We start from the raw sequence: 16,165 nt of genomic DNA, 5'->3' as shown, positions 1-16,165 counted from the left end.
ACCTTTTGATAGTACACACCATGCTACTGAGTGTTGGTGGTGGAGGAGTGGTTGCTTGTGGATGTGGTGCCAGTCAAGCAGACTACTTTGTCTGAGTGGTGTCGAGCATCTTGTTTTGTTGGAGCTGCACCCATCCAGGCAAGTAGGAGTATTCCATCATACTTCTGACTTCCATCTTATGGACTGCAGACAAGTTTTAGGGAATTGAGAGGTGAGTTACCAGCTGGACTGCTCCTATTGGTTGACCTGCTCTTGAGCCACTGAGTCCAGTGGAGTTTCTGGTTGGTGGTAAGCCCCAGGATGTTACTAGTAAGAATTCAGTGATGGTAACACCACTGAATGTCTCTTACTGGAGGTGGTCATTATCTGGCATTTGTGGGTATGAATGTTACTTGCCACTTGTCAGTCCAAGTTTGGATATTGTCAGGATCATGTTGATTTTAGAACACAAACTGCTTCAGTATCTGAGGAGGCATGAATGGTGTTGAAGATTGCCACTTTCACCTTCTGATGGAGAGAAGATCATTTGAAGCAGCTGAAGATGTTCAGGCTGAGGACACTACCATGTGAAATACATGCAGGGATATCTTGGAACTGAGAATACTAACCTTCAACAACCTCACTCATTACTCATCTTCCTATGTGCCAGATATGACTCCAACCAGCGGTGGGTTTGTACCCCAATATCTCCTTGATGCCACATTGTCAGATGATGTCAAGGTCTGTCACTCTTGCCTCACCTCTGAAATTCAGCATTTTTGTGCCCATGTTTGAACCAAGTCCGTAAAGAGGTTAGGAGCGGAGAGGCCCTGGCGGAACCCAAACTGGGTGTCGCTGAGCAGATGCTGCTAGATAGTACTGTCGCTGACACATTCCATCACTTTTACTGATGATTGAGAGTAGACTGGTGGGGTGTTATTTGGCTGTTTACTGTGGCAGTTACAGGGACAAAATTTAGCAAAGTGATCAAGGAACTCAGCAGGCCTGACATCATCTGAGGAGAGAGAAAAACAGTTAACAATTTTGAGGCCTGATATAATTCTTTGGATCTGGAAGGGGCTGGAAAATGATTTTCATCCTGTTGTAAGGAGGAGGAGCATGTGGAATAAATGGTGAGGGTTTTGGAAAAATAGACAAGAAATATACATGCAAATAGGTGTTATGGTATGTGTCCATAGTAGAAAATAGATCACCTGTGTTAACAGCAAACACTCACACAGGCGAGGGACTAGGGGAGGAAGGGTATGTAATCAAAATGGAGGACTTTGTGCATGCTCTGATGTTGTTAAATTCACTGTTGAGTACTGATGGCTATAAGGTGCCTAATTGGGGAATAAGCTACTGAACTTTCAGCTTGCATTGAGCTTGACTGAAGCGCAGCAGCAGGCCTCAAACAGAAACATTCGCTTGAGAGCAAACTGCAGTATTGAAGTGTTAAGTAGCAGGGAGGTTGGACTCATTCTCCGGCAGCATAGGTGTTCCATAAAGCAGTCACCCTGTGTATTTTGCCTTGCTGTTGTAGAGGTGACTATACTTGTGAGAAGCAAATACAACAGATTGAAAGTCGTGCAAGTAAACTGCTTCACCTAGAAGGTGTCTTGAATCTTGGACAGTGAGGAAGGAGGTGGTAAAGGGGCAAAAGTCTCACTATCTGAAGTTGTATGGGAAGACGTTCGTTCTTCCTTTTGGCAAAAGCATGAAGTTATTTACCAGCTCCCCTCAGTTCTGAAGCAGTCAGGTTGGATATGAGATGTTTAACTCTGCTTTTATCTCTCTCATTCTGCCAAATTGGCTAAATTTTTTCCAATAATTCTGTCTTTAGTTCAGATCTTCAGCTTCCATAGTACTTTGCCTTTAACTAATTGAATGCAGAGACAATTGTAATAAGCAGGGTTTTTAGATTCTTCAAAAATATGGTGCTCTGAAAATGGTTTCCCAACCTGAGTACTCTTTTATTTATTTATTTCTTGGTATGGAGATATTAACAAGGCCTCTTTGCCCTGAGAAAATGGTGGCAGCGTGGCACTTCTTTCTGCAACTGAATGGTTTGCTGACTAGTTGCCAATTGTGTAAATTGGGACTAGAGAACCTGAAGAAAGGGGATGGCAAATGCACTTCCCATATGACATTGACCTGTCATATTGACCATATGGCAGGGAGGTCCTTTATTAGGGATTAAATTATTTAGCTATACTAGTTATTGTTGATTTAATTTAATCTAGACCAGAAGCAGAAACCAATATATTACTCTGGTCAGGCAGCATCTGTGGAGTATAGACAAGTTAACTTTTCCAGATGGACACATCTCAAATATATTTTCTAAATTTTGGGCATTGTGCATAATGTTACGAGAGTAATGAGGAATTGCTGTGTGCAAATGTTCACTACATTGACAATATCCAGATTGTAGTAAACCATTGAATTATTCTAGATGGTTAGTTAATGAATTTTATTGGTTGAGAACAAATAATTTGTGTACACATCACTCGTCCTAAATGGAGGTTCAGAATTTTCATGTGTTCTAAACTCCAGCGAAATGCTACTTCAGTCACCAAAAACTCAATGTCATCAGAATTTTGGAGTTAATGACGAAAAATGGCTTGCTTTTTGTAATTTTTTTTCTACCCACACACTGCTTTAGTGATTTTGTTGCCAGCTTTTATTTTAATGAGTGAGCTCAGAGCAAATTATATATATTGTAATGTTTCTTAACACATTCATAATGAATAAGAAGGTGTATATTAGCATAGCCAGTAGAACCTCACCTGCTTAAGTAATGTCTTATGCAATATACTTTTGGTTTAGTGAGCACGCAAATGTTTACAGACCCTCCTTAACTGTGGCTAATTATGGACACTCAAGGAGGACCATTGACCTGAGCAGGACATCAGAGCCTTAATTAGTTTACAGGAAATTCATTTCAATGTTAATACAATCTTGTGCATATTAAGTAAGTGTAGGTTCTAAGTTATTTTTCTTTGTGTTCTAATCATAATCCAGAGCAAACAACTACGTTTTATAAGATTAGAATCTTGAAGCGCTCATACTAAAGTTAATGCAGTGGTCTGCAAAGAGCATCCTGCACTGGTCAATATCCTCGTACTGTAGCTTTACATACTTGTCATCCGAATGTACATTACTGTTAAACAGTTTTTAAACAAGCTGAGCCAAGTTCATTTTTTTTTTTAAATTGTCAAAGATCAAATCTGTTACACCACCAAATTGTGAAAAGTCCCCATGTTATGAAAATTGGTTCTTTTACAGTTTTCCTTCTAAATAAGCAGTCTTGGATTGTACTAGGCCTTCCATTTCTAATTATTTTTGTTAAATCAAACTGAATCCTCCAACAAAACTTTGACTAAACAGTGGGTTGAGATATCTGGTCGGCATGGACGAGTTGTTTCCGTGCTGTAAACCTCTATGACTCTATTAGTCTGACTTTTTAATGTGCTGAGTATGCTTTATATTCCTTAACTGGTTTACTTGTATTGGCATCAGAAATGTTGCATAAAACCCAGATTTCGATGTCGGTACATTCATTCATGTTACTGTCTAATAAAGGAATTGGGAAGAGTGTACAAGTTCATGCTGTTTCCACTGTTTGTTTGGACTTGACTTCATATCCAAAGACCGCATAATAGTTAGACAAATTTTTTGGGGATGAAACTGGAGAGTAAATAGTATTTTCCACCCTTGGACTTATATTCCCAGAGATCACTTCCATCCAGAAAGATTTAAATTGACTTTTGATACCAAATTGGATGAGCAACATTTCATTTTCACTCTGTCATTGGACTTCTACAGTCTTCTGTGGCCAAAAGGAAGAAGTTATTGCCCAATAATCAATATCTGTACCACTACTATGATTGTGTTTTGACATTTTAAAATGAGTTTAGAAAACCTGGATAATGGTAGAAACAGTATTTTCAACAATATACACCTTTGGTTCATTATTGCTATTATATAACGCCTAGGAGCATCTGTTGTACTTCTGTTATTATCTATATTGCTTACATGAGAATTTTCTCTCCAATCTGTGGTGTATTTGGCAATGAACTGGGCAAGAACTGAATATTTGTGAGGTTTTGCCTAGTAATTTCTAATCTGCCACAGTTCAATGTATTTTTAAAAATTCTTTAAGCTTAAACGGTACCATCAATGATTAACACCAATTTGGGGTTATGGAGCAAGAATACTGGCAGTGGCCACTTTAGGAGGAGTGTGGCTTTTATTGTAAATGCTTTTTTTGTGTAACTTTTGTAATGAACTCAGCAGGTGGCGATCGTTTTAAAATGAACATGAAGGAGCATTGCATTATTCTAAATAATGCATAGATTCTTACCATTCAGATTTTGCACATGTGACCATGGCGTTATATAATATGTTACTCTTACCGTTAGTGTTTTTGGGAATGCAAATATGAGCTGATGGATTGACTGTGTATGAAAACTGCAAAGAAGTTGTGTTTCTGAATGAAATGTGAGCTGCAACATAATGGATTCTTTACTTTTCAGTGAAACTGACTTTCAAAACAATGTGCATCTTTTTGAAAAATGAAAGTCCTCGAATTTGGAAGGCTGTCAGATTATTTAATAATCTCCCTCCTTGTGTGTCTGTAATGTGGCAGTTGTAAACTACTAATTAACATCCAAATGTTTTGTGACCATTAGGGAATGGAATAAAAGTGCAAGGCTTTGATTTATTTGGCTGATCAGTGTTGTGCAATTCTTGTTAAACACTGAATGAGGCCTTGTGCTTAATATCCTTCACTGGTCTAAAAAATACTTTTGAGTGCAATTTATCTCAAGTATTTTAAGCCTAAACTGAGGACAATAGCCAATAGTGGGTGTTTTTGTAACTCCCTACTGTGGAACTGGGGGCTAACTTGGCTACAAACAACTCTTGGATCAGCATTCATTCCTCAAGTCTGTTGAAGAGTTTACTGTATATTTTGGCTTTCCTGTGAATGCTGTATTCTGTTTCTTCTTGTGCTTCAGTCAGCTCCTTTCCTTCTATTGTGTGCATCCAACTCATTGATAGAATGTGCTTCCATGGGGCCATTTACCCAGAATCATTAGAGATCCCCACTGCCCTGCCAAAAGTAACTTTCAATATTAGGGCGGCACAGTCGTTGGCACTGCTGCCTCACAGCACCGGAGACCCGGGTTCAATTCCTGCCTCAGGCGACTGACTGTGTGGAGTTTGCACATTCTCCCCGTGTCTGCGTGGGTTTCCTCCGGGTGCTCCGGTTTCCTCCCACAGTCCAAAGATGTGCAGGTCAGGTGAATTGGCCATGCTAAATTGCCCGTAGTGTTAGGTAAGGGGTAAATGTAGGGGTATGGGTGGGTTGCGCTTCGGCGGGGCGGTGTGGACTTGTTGGGCCGAAGGGCCTGTTTCTACACTAAGTAATCTAATCTAATATCTTCAGTAGTTTATAAATATCAAATTATTCAAAAGTCATTCAAATTTGGTTAATATGGTACAATAACAACGTTGCAAACTGAGATTTAAATGGCATTGTGGGTTGGGTGACCAGTGGGATTAAGAAACATTGTCATATCCCTGTAGGTGGCCCCAGTGAGAGAGCTGCCACGTTTGTGTTTAGCAGTTTACTCTCCATTCTCATGCAGTGCAGATTCTGCATTGTTGCACTTTAGATTTCTAATATTTGTCTTTCTTATCACTTGCACTTTAATCTGCTTTAACCTCAATTTCATTTCATCCTCAGCTAGTTATACTATGTGCAGCCGTCAGTTTCTGCTTTAATCTTTTCTGCTTTACCGTTAGTGCACTCTGTCTCCAGTGTTGTTGAGAAAACAAATTGTTCCTTGTGTCAGTAAACTGGCTGCTTTGTCATTATTTCAGTGTAAGAGCTGCATTATTGTGATAAACTAAGCCTTACTGTGGTTTGTGTATGATATATACGTTGCATTACACTGACATGCTCCAATTTATTCTGCATCCTCTCTGTGCATAGATTGTAATCCATCATATGTTGTGGGCCCAGGGTACTGAGGTATATGGACTGCAGTGCTTAGCTGTTAATTTCTCACTTCACATGCTCTATTCAGTGTAAATCCAGTCAACACTGTAGCCTCATTGAAATGATAAATGGGACAGCAGAATATCTTTGTTCAAATAAACGAAGTTGTAACACTTTGTGGATTTTAAAACTTTATTTTGAACATGATTAATTGTTGCATAAGTGTTGGTTCCAGGTTTGCTTAATTGCCAAAATTCTATTTGCATCGAATGGGAGGGCTCTTCTGGTAGTCTTAATGCCCCTATCTCTGAGCCAAAGAGGCCTGGATTCAAGCCCCACCTCCTCTAGAGGTTGTGTAATAACCTCTCTCAACAGAAAAATTGACTAGGAACATGCAAATAAAAACAAATTTACTAGAAAAACTCCACAGATCTGGCTGCATCTATAGAGAGGAATTGGAGTTAACATTTCATGTCCACTGATCCTCCTTCAGATTAGGAAAATATCTTGTAGTGAATGGTGAGAGCTCAAAGTTCCCTCTAATGACTTAGTAACATCCTCCCCTTTACCAGTCATCATCCCTCCCATTTCATTTCCTCTGCTGAGGATGCTGTAATGTTAAACCAAATTCCACAACATGTGCAAGTGGTTTGTTGGTAGCTCCCTCCATTGGTAAGATTTGTGAAATTCGAGAGCTCATTGCAACTCAATCCTGTCCTCAGTGACTACACCCACACATTTCTTTTTCTATAAGATTCAGTGAATGGTGATTGGCAAATTTGTATGGCTGCTACACTTTCAGCCCCTGACCCACAGTTGAGGGACACGCAGGCAATTTATGGCACCTCTTCTACAATTTCCTAGCTGAGATTCTCTAAACATCGCATGTGTAACCTCATCTGGACATAAATAACCCACAATTTGCCCATTAAAAAGAAAATATTTCAGTTTCCATGAGCCTATGGAAACTCTTAAGTACTCTGTTTTTATGCTTCCATTATAATCAATTCAGAAAAACCGAATAATGAAAATAAAATTACCATTTAACACATTATGCCTGTGCCCACTTTTGGTTATATTTTCCTGCAACCTGGAAATTTTTCAATCTAATTTTTTTTAAAATTACTCCAGTTTCATTCCTTCAGCTTTTCAGAAATCACATTTCAAACTGCAACTTGCTGCATTTTGAATGAAAAGAAATTTCATATCATTTCTGGTTCTTGCACCAGTTTTGACAATCTCCGGTTGTTTACCCATCTCGCATTGAAAAAATACTTTTTTATTATCACAAGATGGACAGTTTTGACTGCAGCACTGTTGAATGATTTGCATTTTTAAACCTATTTCATTGTACTCTTAACTTTCAATCCACTTCATTTTCCCTTGAAACTGGAAGCTGCAGTTACTCTTCTTGGTTGTATTCTCCTTCCATCTCTATCTCCTTGCACTTTAAAACAGCTCATGTTAAGGAATGGGAGAGTTGTAAAGTATGTTACTAGACATAAACATACAGCACCACTGTCTCTTAAAGCACTTCATCGTGCCCTCAAAGCTTCCATTTCTAGTGATGCTATTTAAAGTCCAGTTGCGTAATTGGATTCCAAGCATCCATCCACATCCCAGCAATATGCAGAATCACCATGTTGAAGTTTGAACAAGCTGTTGGACTAATTGTGGTTGGTTTTGTATTCTTTTGTATAACAACAAGCTGCTGTATAATCATGCAGTTCAGCTTCTCCTGCAGACAGAATTTGCAAAGAGGATAGATTTTTTTTAAACAAGAAAATTATGGAATTTTACTTTTTGAAGTGGGTGAGTTATAGGGTCGTGATGAGTGCTGGTTACTGATTCCTGATTTCCTCATTACCTCATTACATCACAAACTGATGGTTATAACTGGATAAGTCCTTCAAAACAGGGTCTGATTCCAAGCAGACATAGTTGTTTGAAGTACTGTTAATCCTATAGCACCATTGCCATTATCCTAGCATCAGACAAAAGGGATGCAGTCAATCAGTTTGGAAAAATTTACATCTAATACAAGCATAAACACGATAATTCAGGCAGTGTACTTTTTTCATGAGAAATCATAGCTTACCTTTGTTAGATATACAAAATCTTACTGGATATTTTTAATTCTGCAGCAAGAAACTGATTAAAATATTGCAAACTCTAAAAGTTATGACCTTTTATACTGAATGGTATTTGTTTAAAATTAGACATTCTAGACTAAAAGCAATGCACACCTGAGCAGAATACCACTGCTTTGTACTGTGTAACATTCCTGTTCCTATAAAATATTGCAACATCTGATTTATGGTAACTGAAAGTACAGAAGCTGCATTGGTCACTACTTAAAATCTAAATTAAGCATCCTTCTGCACTTGCATATAATATTAACTGACAAAGATGTTACCAAATTATAAGCTAAAATGACCATAAGTTTCAACTGTAGTAAGTCATTCCTTTTTGCAACTAGCTAAGGACTATTTACTTCCAATGTATGCTTTCATTATACAGTTGGTTCTGCTATAATGCACATTTCTTCAACGCGAATTGGCTTTAACGTGATTGAAGAAATTGCACTTACTTATAGAATGCAAACTTTCCTTACCACTATTGACTATAACGCAATTCAGTGCCCATTAGTTCAAGTGGCGTGACTATTGGGCAATTTTCTTATAATACGAGATCACACAAGAACGGAGCTATCGCATTATATCAGAACCGATTGTAGTTTGTCTGTGCCACTGTGGGAATATTACAGTAGTCTCAGACCACCTGCATGAATGCTTCCAGAAGATGCAAAAAGACTATATAACATTTTATAAAGAGTTGGAGAACACTATAGAAGAATGTGGGTTTGTTTTTAAAAAAAAAATAACTGCAGGAAGATTGATAATAGATAAGAAAATGGCAAGCTTATTAAATGAATATTTTGTATCAGTTTTCATGCTGAGAAGAGGGCAAAATATCTGCAGTAGAAGGGGACCCCAGCATAAGTTAAGGCAAGGAATCTTTTTGTTTAGAAAACACAGTAATGGAGAAAATTTAAGGTGCAAGTTTTTTTTTAACCTAGCTTCCTAGTATTCTAAAGTAATTGAGAATTTCGGATACATTAGTCATAAATGACTTTTCAAGCATGGTAGACATGTCTTCAGATTGGATAAGTACAAGCTTTCTCATGAGATGAGTGAAAAGCCAAAAATGTACAGACCAATCACGCTTATACAGGGAAATTAACTGGAAATTTATTGAAGTCATCGATCACTTGCACAATTATCACTGAGTATTTGTACAAGGGTAAGCTGATCACAGAAGCCCAAAACTAGAGGTTATGCACATTAATAAATCCATTGGGACTTCAGGAGAATTTTCTTCAACTGAAGTGCTAATGGGGAGCTCACTAGCATGTGTCAATAGCATGACAAGCTATTTGAATAAATAAGTGAATAAGAGCGAAGCAGACCAAGTTAGGTGAAGTAGGCTCATGTGGAGCATAAACCACAGAATAGACCACTTGGCCAGTATCTGTACTGGAGATTTGATTAAAGTACGAATCCTGGCTGTATAACCTAATTGACTTCTTTTAGGATCATTAACTAGGTGGATAAGAAAATATCTATTGATGTTTTCTATGTGAACTTCCAGAAGGCAGCTAACAAGAGGCCGTGTAAGATTTGAATAGGAATCAGTGTGTAAGGAAAGTGCGATAACCTTGTAAATAGGTTAGCTATTATTTGGGCAACAGGACTTAGAGATAAAAGACAATGCTTTGGAAGAATGAGGGGTGTTCCCCAGATAATTTATGCAAAATAGTACTTTGGATGAAAGAATGAAGTTGCACATCCAACTTTGGAGATGATATTATATTTTGAGTATTACATTAAAGTGAGCAGATAGAAGCAGGAAGGTGTGTTGTTTTAGTAGGTAAGACCAGGGCCCATGGAGTTCAAAGTGGGTCCAGTTTTGAACCAAGAGTGTTACAGAATTTTCTTCTATAATGGCAAGTTTCTGGAAATGGAGAACCAAATGCGTTTGGACTGTCTGCAAACATGATCTTTAAAAATGAACATGTTGGTATAAAATGTAATCAAAATGAAATGCTCACCAAGAATCAGTCTGACTGATCTGTTGTACTTGCAATACATACACATATAAAGCCTATTCTTGGGGTCAGTGAGACTTTGTTTTGGGTATTTTTTTTATTCGGGTTTCACGAATCAGGGGTGCAGGTTTACTGCTGGATTCTTAAAGACGTAATATATTTTCTGACATTTTTTATCCTGTAAATGGAGTTGGATGAATTGTCTCCCTTGGTTCTGGAACATCTTACATTGGTCACATTTAATTATGCTTATTGGTCTGTTTTAAGCAATCTTTGTATTTTTAGCTTTGACCATTGGAAGGTTAAACTTGTACTTAAATGCAAGATGAGAGACTAAGAGAAGTAGTGTTTGATTTTTTTTTTAAAAGGGATCTGAAGGACACCACTAAACGTACCCAATCCTGCAACCTGAAGCATGTCAAAGGCAAGCACAAAAGCTAAAGTTGCAATTGAAGAGCAACTACAAAAGCATTTTAGTGCTACATATGGTGTAAGCCATCTATCAGAAATTCTAACCTGCTCTACAACTTAGACAGAAATCCACGATCTCCAGAACTCTTTCTCCCCCCCCCCCCCCAAAAAGTGGTAAATATGCAAAAGTCTATTACTAATGGTAACGTGTGTGTTGGTTTTGGGAAGACACAAATGTTGCAAACAGAATTTCTTCTTGAAGACTTTGCCTCCCATCAACCTACATTTGTAATTTCACTTATGATGATTTTCAATTTCTTGTGATTTCAACAGACCTAATCTGCAGGAACGAACTATAATTGCCTGACCCCCATACAGTGCCAAGCTGGAAGTTAGCTGCAGAACTGTTTCCAGTGCAAAATAAGCCTGTTACTGTAATATGAAAAATAAAGGAATGTTACAGTACTGTTTTTTTGTTGACTGTTGCTCAGGCATGATTGTTTTTTACAATTTAACTTTTTATTTCTGTGAAATCACTAATGAAATAAATTACTGCAATTATCTGACACTTCACTACATTCCTATCAAGCTCATTTTGATTGTTCCCCTGACTGTCACTCCTGTGATCAGAGGTTTCAGTTACCTTGAAATCTTCCAATTTGACCAACATGAAGATGATCAGTAATCCCTTATTCCAAGGCAGACAATGAATGAGAATTTGCTATCGGTAATTCCATTCTTGAACAACTATAGACACATCAAAGTAAGTTCTCGTGGATGACTTTATTTCCTGTGGCTATTCTGCTGAAGTCATTGAGGACACCTTAAGAGAATGGGAGAACTTTCTGTGGTAACCATCTCGTGTGTGCACTTCAGTGTTTCTTTTATTCCCCAATTTGCTCAGGTTATATGTATTAATTCATTTTTCTCCATTTTTAGAATTTCTTTTCACACTTTCAACTTCTACACTTTTGTACATAGGTAGTGCCTTTTAACATAAAAATCATTCAGATCGCTTGGCAGAGGGGCGATATTATTTGACAAGCCGTATTAAAGATTAAGATAAGGAATCTAAGGAGTGTTTTAAAGAAGAGAGGGTTTTAGGGGAAGGAAGTCTATAGGTTAAGGTCTCAGACAAAGTAATTCTTCCAATGATGACCATTATGAAAACTGACAATGCACAGAAGGCCAAAACTGAATTGCATAGATCAGTGAGGTGTGGAAGAGTTTGTGTAGGGCTATGGTGTGAGGATGGTGGGTAGAGAGAGAATAAGGCCTTGGAGCGGGTTTGAAAATCTAAACAATGCCAGACTTTGAGTCACTGAACACTCAAGTGTTTATAGATCTTTTAGGAACGTCCAGGTTCTCGTCCCACCTATCCCACCTATGTATAATAGCTTGTCTGAATAGGTTAATTAAAATCTACATGTGAATAAAGCTTTGAATAACCCCACATTTGTGGATAGTGCAAGATGGGAGACCAGCCAGGGGGGCATTAGTTATCAGGAGTAGTCAACGGCATGGATTAAGTTTCCGACAATGGCTCTGGTCTTTGGTCTTGTCAAATATTTAATCAATAGGAATTTCTGTTCATCCGATGCTCAATATTGAATGAGCATTGCTCTACGAGAGGCATTGGAGGAATTGGAAGGGGTGCAGTGGCAAGGCAGAACTAAGAGTCTGGGAGCCAACATCACCCCAAATATTAAAGCCAACACGTTTTTTTTTCTCTTAAGCTGTTTTTTTTTTAAGAAATAGCATGTGTCCCTGCTTCAATTCCATGCAACAGTGCTGCCATTTACATTGGTTAGATTTGAGAGGCTGCTGTAGTTATACACAGGCCTTGTTAGGTTATGACTCAGTTTTAAATTCCAACAGGCATATCTGCCACCTCAGCTCGAGGTTTCCATGTTATTTCTGATCTGCTCATGGGATTGATGGTTTTCTGACCTCAAGCATCAAGATATTTTGGTGGGAGTTGCCTCTGATTTGCCTTGATTTGTAGATACTGGAGTTCCAGAAAACATTTGAAAGTTACAGTTCCAGGGATTGACTGACAAACAAGAAAATGGTTCCATTTCCACAGCTGTAAATTTGCACTGGTGTTGTTTAATCCTTAGTCATGCTTTAATCACTATCTCCTTATCAATAGACAGGTAAGACTTGCAGAATTCTAGGCATTCACTGGTGTGAGTGTTTTATTTCATGATTTGATGCACTGTTAATTAGTGTTAAAGTTTATGGAAAAATGCAATAGTCACTGACTGGATTTTTAAGATTAACCAGTAGACAATGATGAAAAGCAACAGTACAATTCATACCGGTCAAAGGTCTGTATTTAGTGATGTGACCACATGTTGTTAATGTAGCCCATCGCGAATAGAGGAATGCCATCGCAAAACAGCAGTTTTTTCTTTCAGAGTGCAAAGACAGGAGGAAGTGACATGGGAGCTGTCATTGACTTGACTGGTGATGATGAGGATGATGTGACTGCCCAAGGTATGGACCCATATAATATTTCTCCACCTTCCTCCAACAACTTGTTATATTTAACATGTGACGTAACATTATTTGAGTCAAATCTCCAAACTTCACCTGTAATTGATACATACTCTAGATTAACTTGCTAAGCTGCTTACCTGGTATAGTGCAAATACCTGTTAAAGGAAGGAATAAATATTTGTCTCATCTTTGGATGAATTTACCTTCCTCTTTATAGTTGTATTATTCATTCCTGTTTTCAATGGAGATTGTCTTGGTATTGCATTTTAACTGTTCTATGATTCTGTTCAACCAGTAGCTTCAGTTCAGTATTCTTGAGGAGCTTGAGTGCTTAAGGATAAATTCTTTTCAAGAGTACATATCAGCAGGTAGAATTAAGCAATGCAAACTGATTTAAGGTATGGTTGACTTGTGTATAAACCCCACTGATAGCAATTATGTAATGGTAGATTAAATAAATTCTGAGATTAGACAAGTGTACAGCAGAGATTTTTAACTTGCATTCAGATTTTTGGCAGCAGACTAGCACATGGCAAAGCGTGGTGAATTTGTTGAATCTGGCTAGGATAGTTTCTGGAACATTATGCTTTAGTCAACAAAGGAAGAAGCGGTTTTGAATTTGGTAAGAAACATTGCTGATATCCTAGACCAATCTCTTGGAAATTTGTCAACTTTATAATTAAAGTTCCATGTTGACCACACATGTTGAAAACTTTCAGCTGACCAGTGAGAACTAGCTTGAATTTTTTGGAGAAAAAAAATCATGCCTGACAAATGTGAAATTTCTGTTTTGAAAAGCTGATCAAACTAATGGACAGGAGAAAGTATGGATGTTGTTTATGCGACCTTCCAGAAGGCAGTTGGAAAGGTCCATCATGAGAGACTGATGGCTAAAGTTGAAGCCCATGGAATTGAAGGAAAGCTATTGGTGTGGTGTGAAAATTGACTGGTGATAGAACATCAGGAGGAAAGATAATGGGCAGTGTGATGATGCTGTGGTTTTAAGAGGTGTTTTGTCCTGGTTTATTTTAGAAACAGATTGGGGAGAGGCTTCGAGCAGTCTGAGAAGATAAACAACTTGTGTAGCCTCGGTTTTTAAAAGTGGGAACAATAGAAGCAGCCTGAATGGGTGGTGTTGAGTTCCCACTGAGCCAGGGATTTTAGGGTTAGCTCTCGGCGTTGCTATCGAGGTCTTGAAGTGAAAGTTGCATTTTCCCCTTTTCAGTTACAGCTGAAAGCTGGGGTTCTCTGTCCCTTTCAGAATTGTCTAGTGATGCCCTTTCTACCTAGATTAGAGAACTGCATGTAAGACCATGTTTTCTGAATCTCCCTTTTGCCAAGGGTGTGTTTTTGTAATGTTACTATATTGGAACAGTTAATAATAGTTACTGTATCTATTGCTCTAAGTTTTCAAATAGAGTTAAGTTATTCCAATTTCTCACCTTTTTTTGTATTTTAACCATAGTGGATGAATAAAGTGTGTTATGCTTTAAATTCGATAGCTTGACCAATTGAATTTCACCTGGAACGCAGTATCTCCCACTTACCTTTTTTAAAATAAGAGACAGTTAGGGTCTAGGTTACCACCTAAATATATTTTAAAGGGGTCTGGTCTGGCCCATAAGAGCAAGTATTCTACATGGCAAGAGGTGACTAGTGTTCTGTTGTAAACAATGTTGGGGCTACACCATCACTTTGTGATAGAAAACCATATATCCAAATTTACTGATGAGACAAAGATAGGTAGCATTATAATCTGTACAGTTGGAAGTGTAAAAGAGCTATTGACACAGTAAGGGAATTAGCAAAACAAGTTCAAAAGTTCTATATTTTGAATGCTGAAAAGTGAAAAACAGTGGAGGTTCAAAGAGGCTTGGAGCTCCTTGTACATTGTTTTCTATATCTGTTCATCGACTTTCCATCATCAGTCGAAGACTAATGGGATCTGGCTTTTATATCTGGAGATCTGGAACACAAGCTAGTGGAAGTTATGCTATAACTTTACAAAAGCCTGGGTACTGTCCCTGTTGTACAGTGATTTGGTTGGAGTAATAAATCTTAAATATGTAATGATATTGGTTGAGTGTGCTGTATCAATTTGCAGAATGATGTTCGAACTCCACATTGCAATATAAGCTTATGCAATACCTGGGGTTGTGTACCCTGGAATTTAGACTGTTACAATATTCATGACTCAAGGGTAGTTGGAGAGAAATTAACTGGTCACTGTAAGACTGAGGTGGGGACATTATCTGAAACTTGCAACCAGTCCTTTAAGGACTGAAATTACAAAATACTTCAACCTACTATGTGGTAGAGTTTTGGGACACTCTTCCACACAAATGGCAATTGATGCATGATCAGATATTAATTTTAAATCTGAGAATTCTTTGTTATCCATAGGTATACAGAAGTATAGACTAATCATGATTTTATTGAATTGTGATTAGTTTTAGATGCTAAATGGCCTCCAACTTTTCCTCCGTTTCCAAATGCCTTCTAATACACATTTATCAGATTGCATAAATAAGGTAAAGCAATATATCGGTAAGAATGTTTGAGTTGAATGGGAGATCTGAAATAGAACAGTAGGATGATTTACAGAGGACAAGCAGCCTGAAATGAAACATACTATTCTTATGTTCACTATTCTTATATGTTCACAATCCTTTTAAATTAATTTGTGCATAAGCTTCTATTTAAAATGGTTGCTAAACTATGTCTTTGCGCAGATGCCAGGAAACATAATCAGGCTGCTAACCAAGGAGCAATGGGAACAACTCTGCTGCAGACGTCTCCACCTACAGTCCAACCGCAGATCAGACCACCTACAACTTCCCAGGGACTCTCACCACAGCAGACATCAACACAGTCCCATTTGCCAGCACCACAGAGCAACCTCGGCACCACTGGGTTGACTGTGCAAACTACCAATGTGCAAAGCGTGTCTGCAGGTAGAGTACAAACAGGTACTGGAATCAGTAATAATGGTCAGAATTTCCAATCATATCCAGCTTCAGTGGTAAGATTGAGAAGGGCTGGGAATTTATCTAAACTGATGCTTAAGTAGATCACTGAGGAAGAGCTGCATCATCAAAGGTTGAATCTTTAGGATGAGATTTTAAACAGCACCGGTGGATAGAAAAGATCCTATGGAAGTA

At 38.1% G+C, this 16,165-nt stretch overlaps 1 protein-coding gene across 4 annotated transcripts in view; it reads left to right on the top strand.

Moving 5' to 3' along the window:
* LOC122542270 (activating transcription factor 7-interacting protein 1-like) overlaps positions 1-16,165 on the top strand; it is a 191,431-nt gene that overhangs the window by 162,799 nt on the left and 12,467 nt on the right. For 3 of the 4 annotated variants that reach the window (XM_087978327.1, XM_043679842.2, XM_043679841.2), the window contains 2 exons: positions 12,923-13,001; positions 15,737-15,973. In XM_087978327.1, coding sequence (XP_087834453.1) covers positions 12,923-13,001; positions 15,737-15,973 — 316 coding nt within the window. The remainder of the gene's footprint in view (positions 1-12,922; positions 13,002-15,736; positions 15,974-16,165) is intronic. The other variant, XM_043679843.2, reaches the window with a different exon arrangement.

The sequence above is a fragment of the Chiloscyllium plagiosum genome, unplaced genomic scaffold (assembly GCF_037043375.1).
Source record: "Chiloscyllium plagiosum isolate Xiang-an unplaced genomic scaffold, Cpla_swu_hap1 HiC_scaffold_33, whole genome shotgun sequence".
Classification (NCBI taxonomy): Eukaryota; Metazoa; Chordata; class Chondrichthyes; order Orectolobiformes; family Hemiscylliidae; genus Chiloscyllium; species Chiloscyllium plagiosum.
The sequence above is the reverse complement of the archived record's forward strand: the minus strand, read 5'-3'. Positions and strand labels throughout refer to the sequence as shown.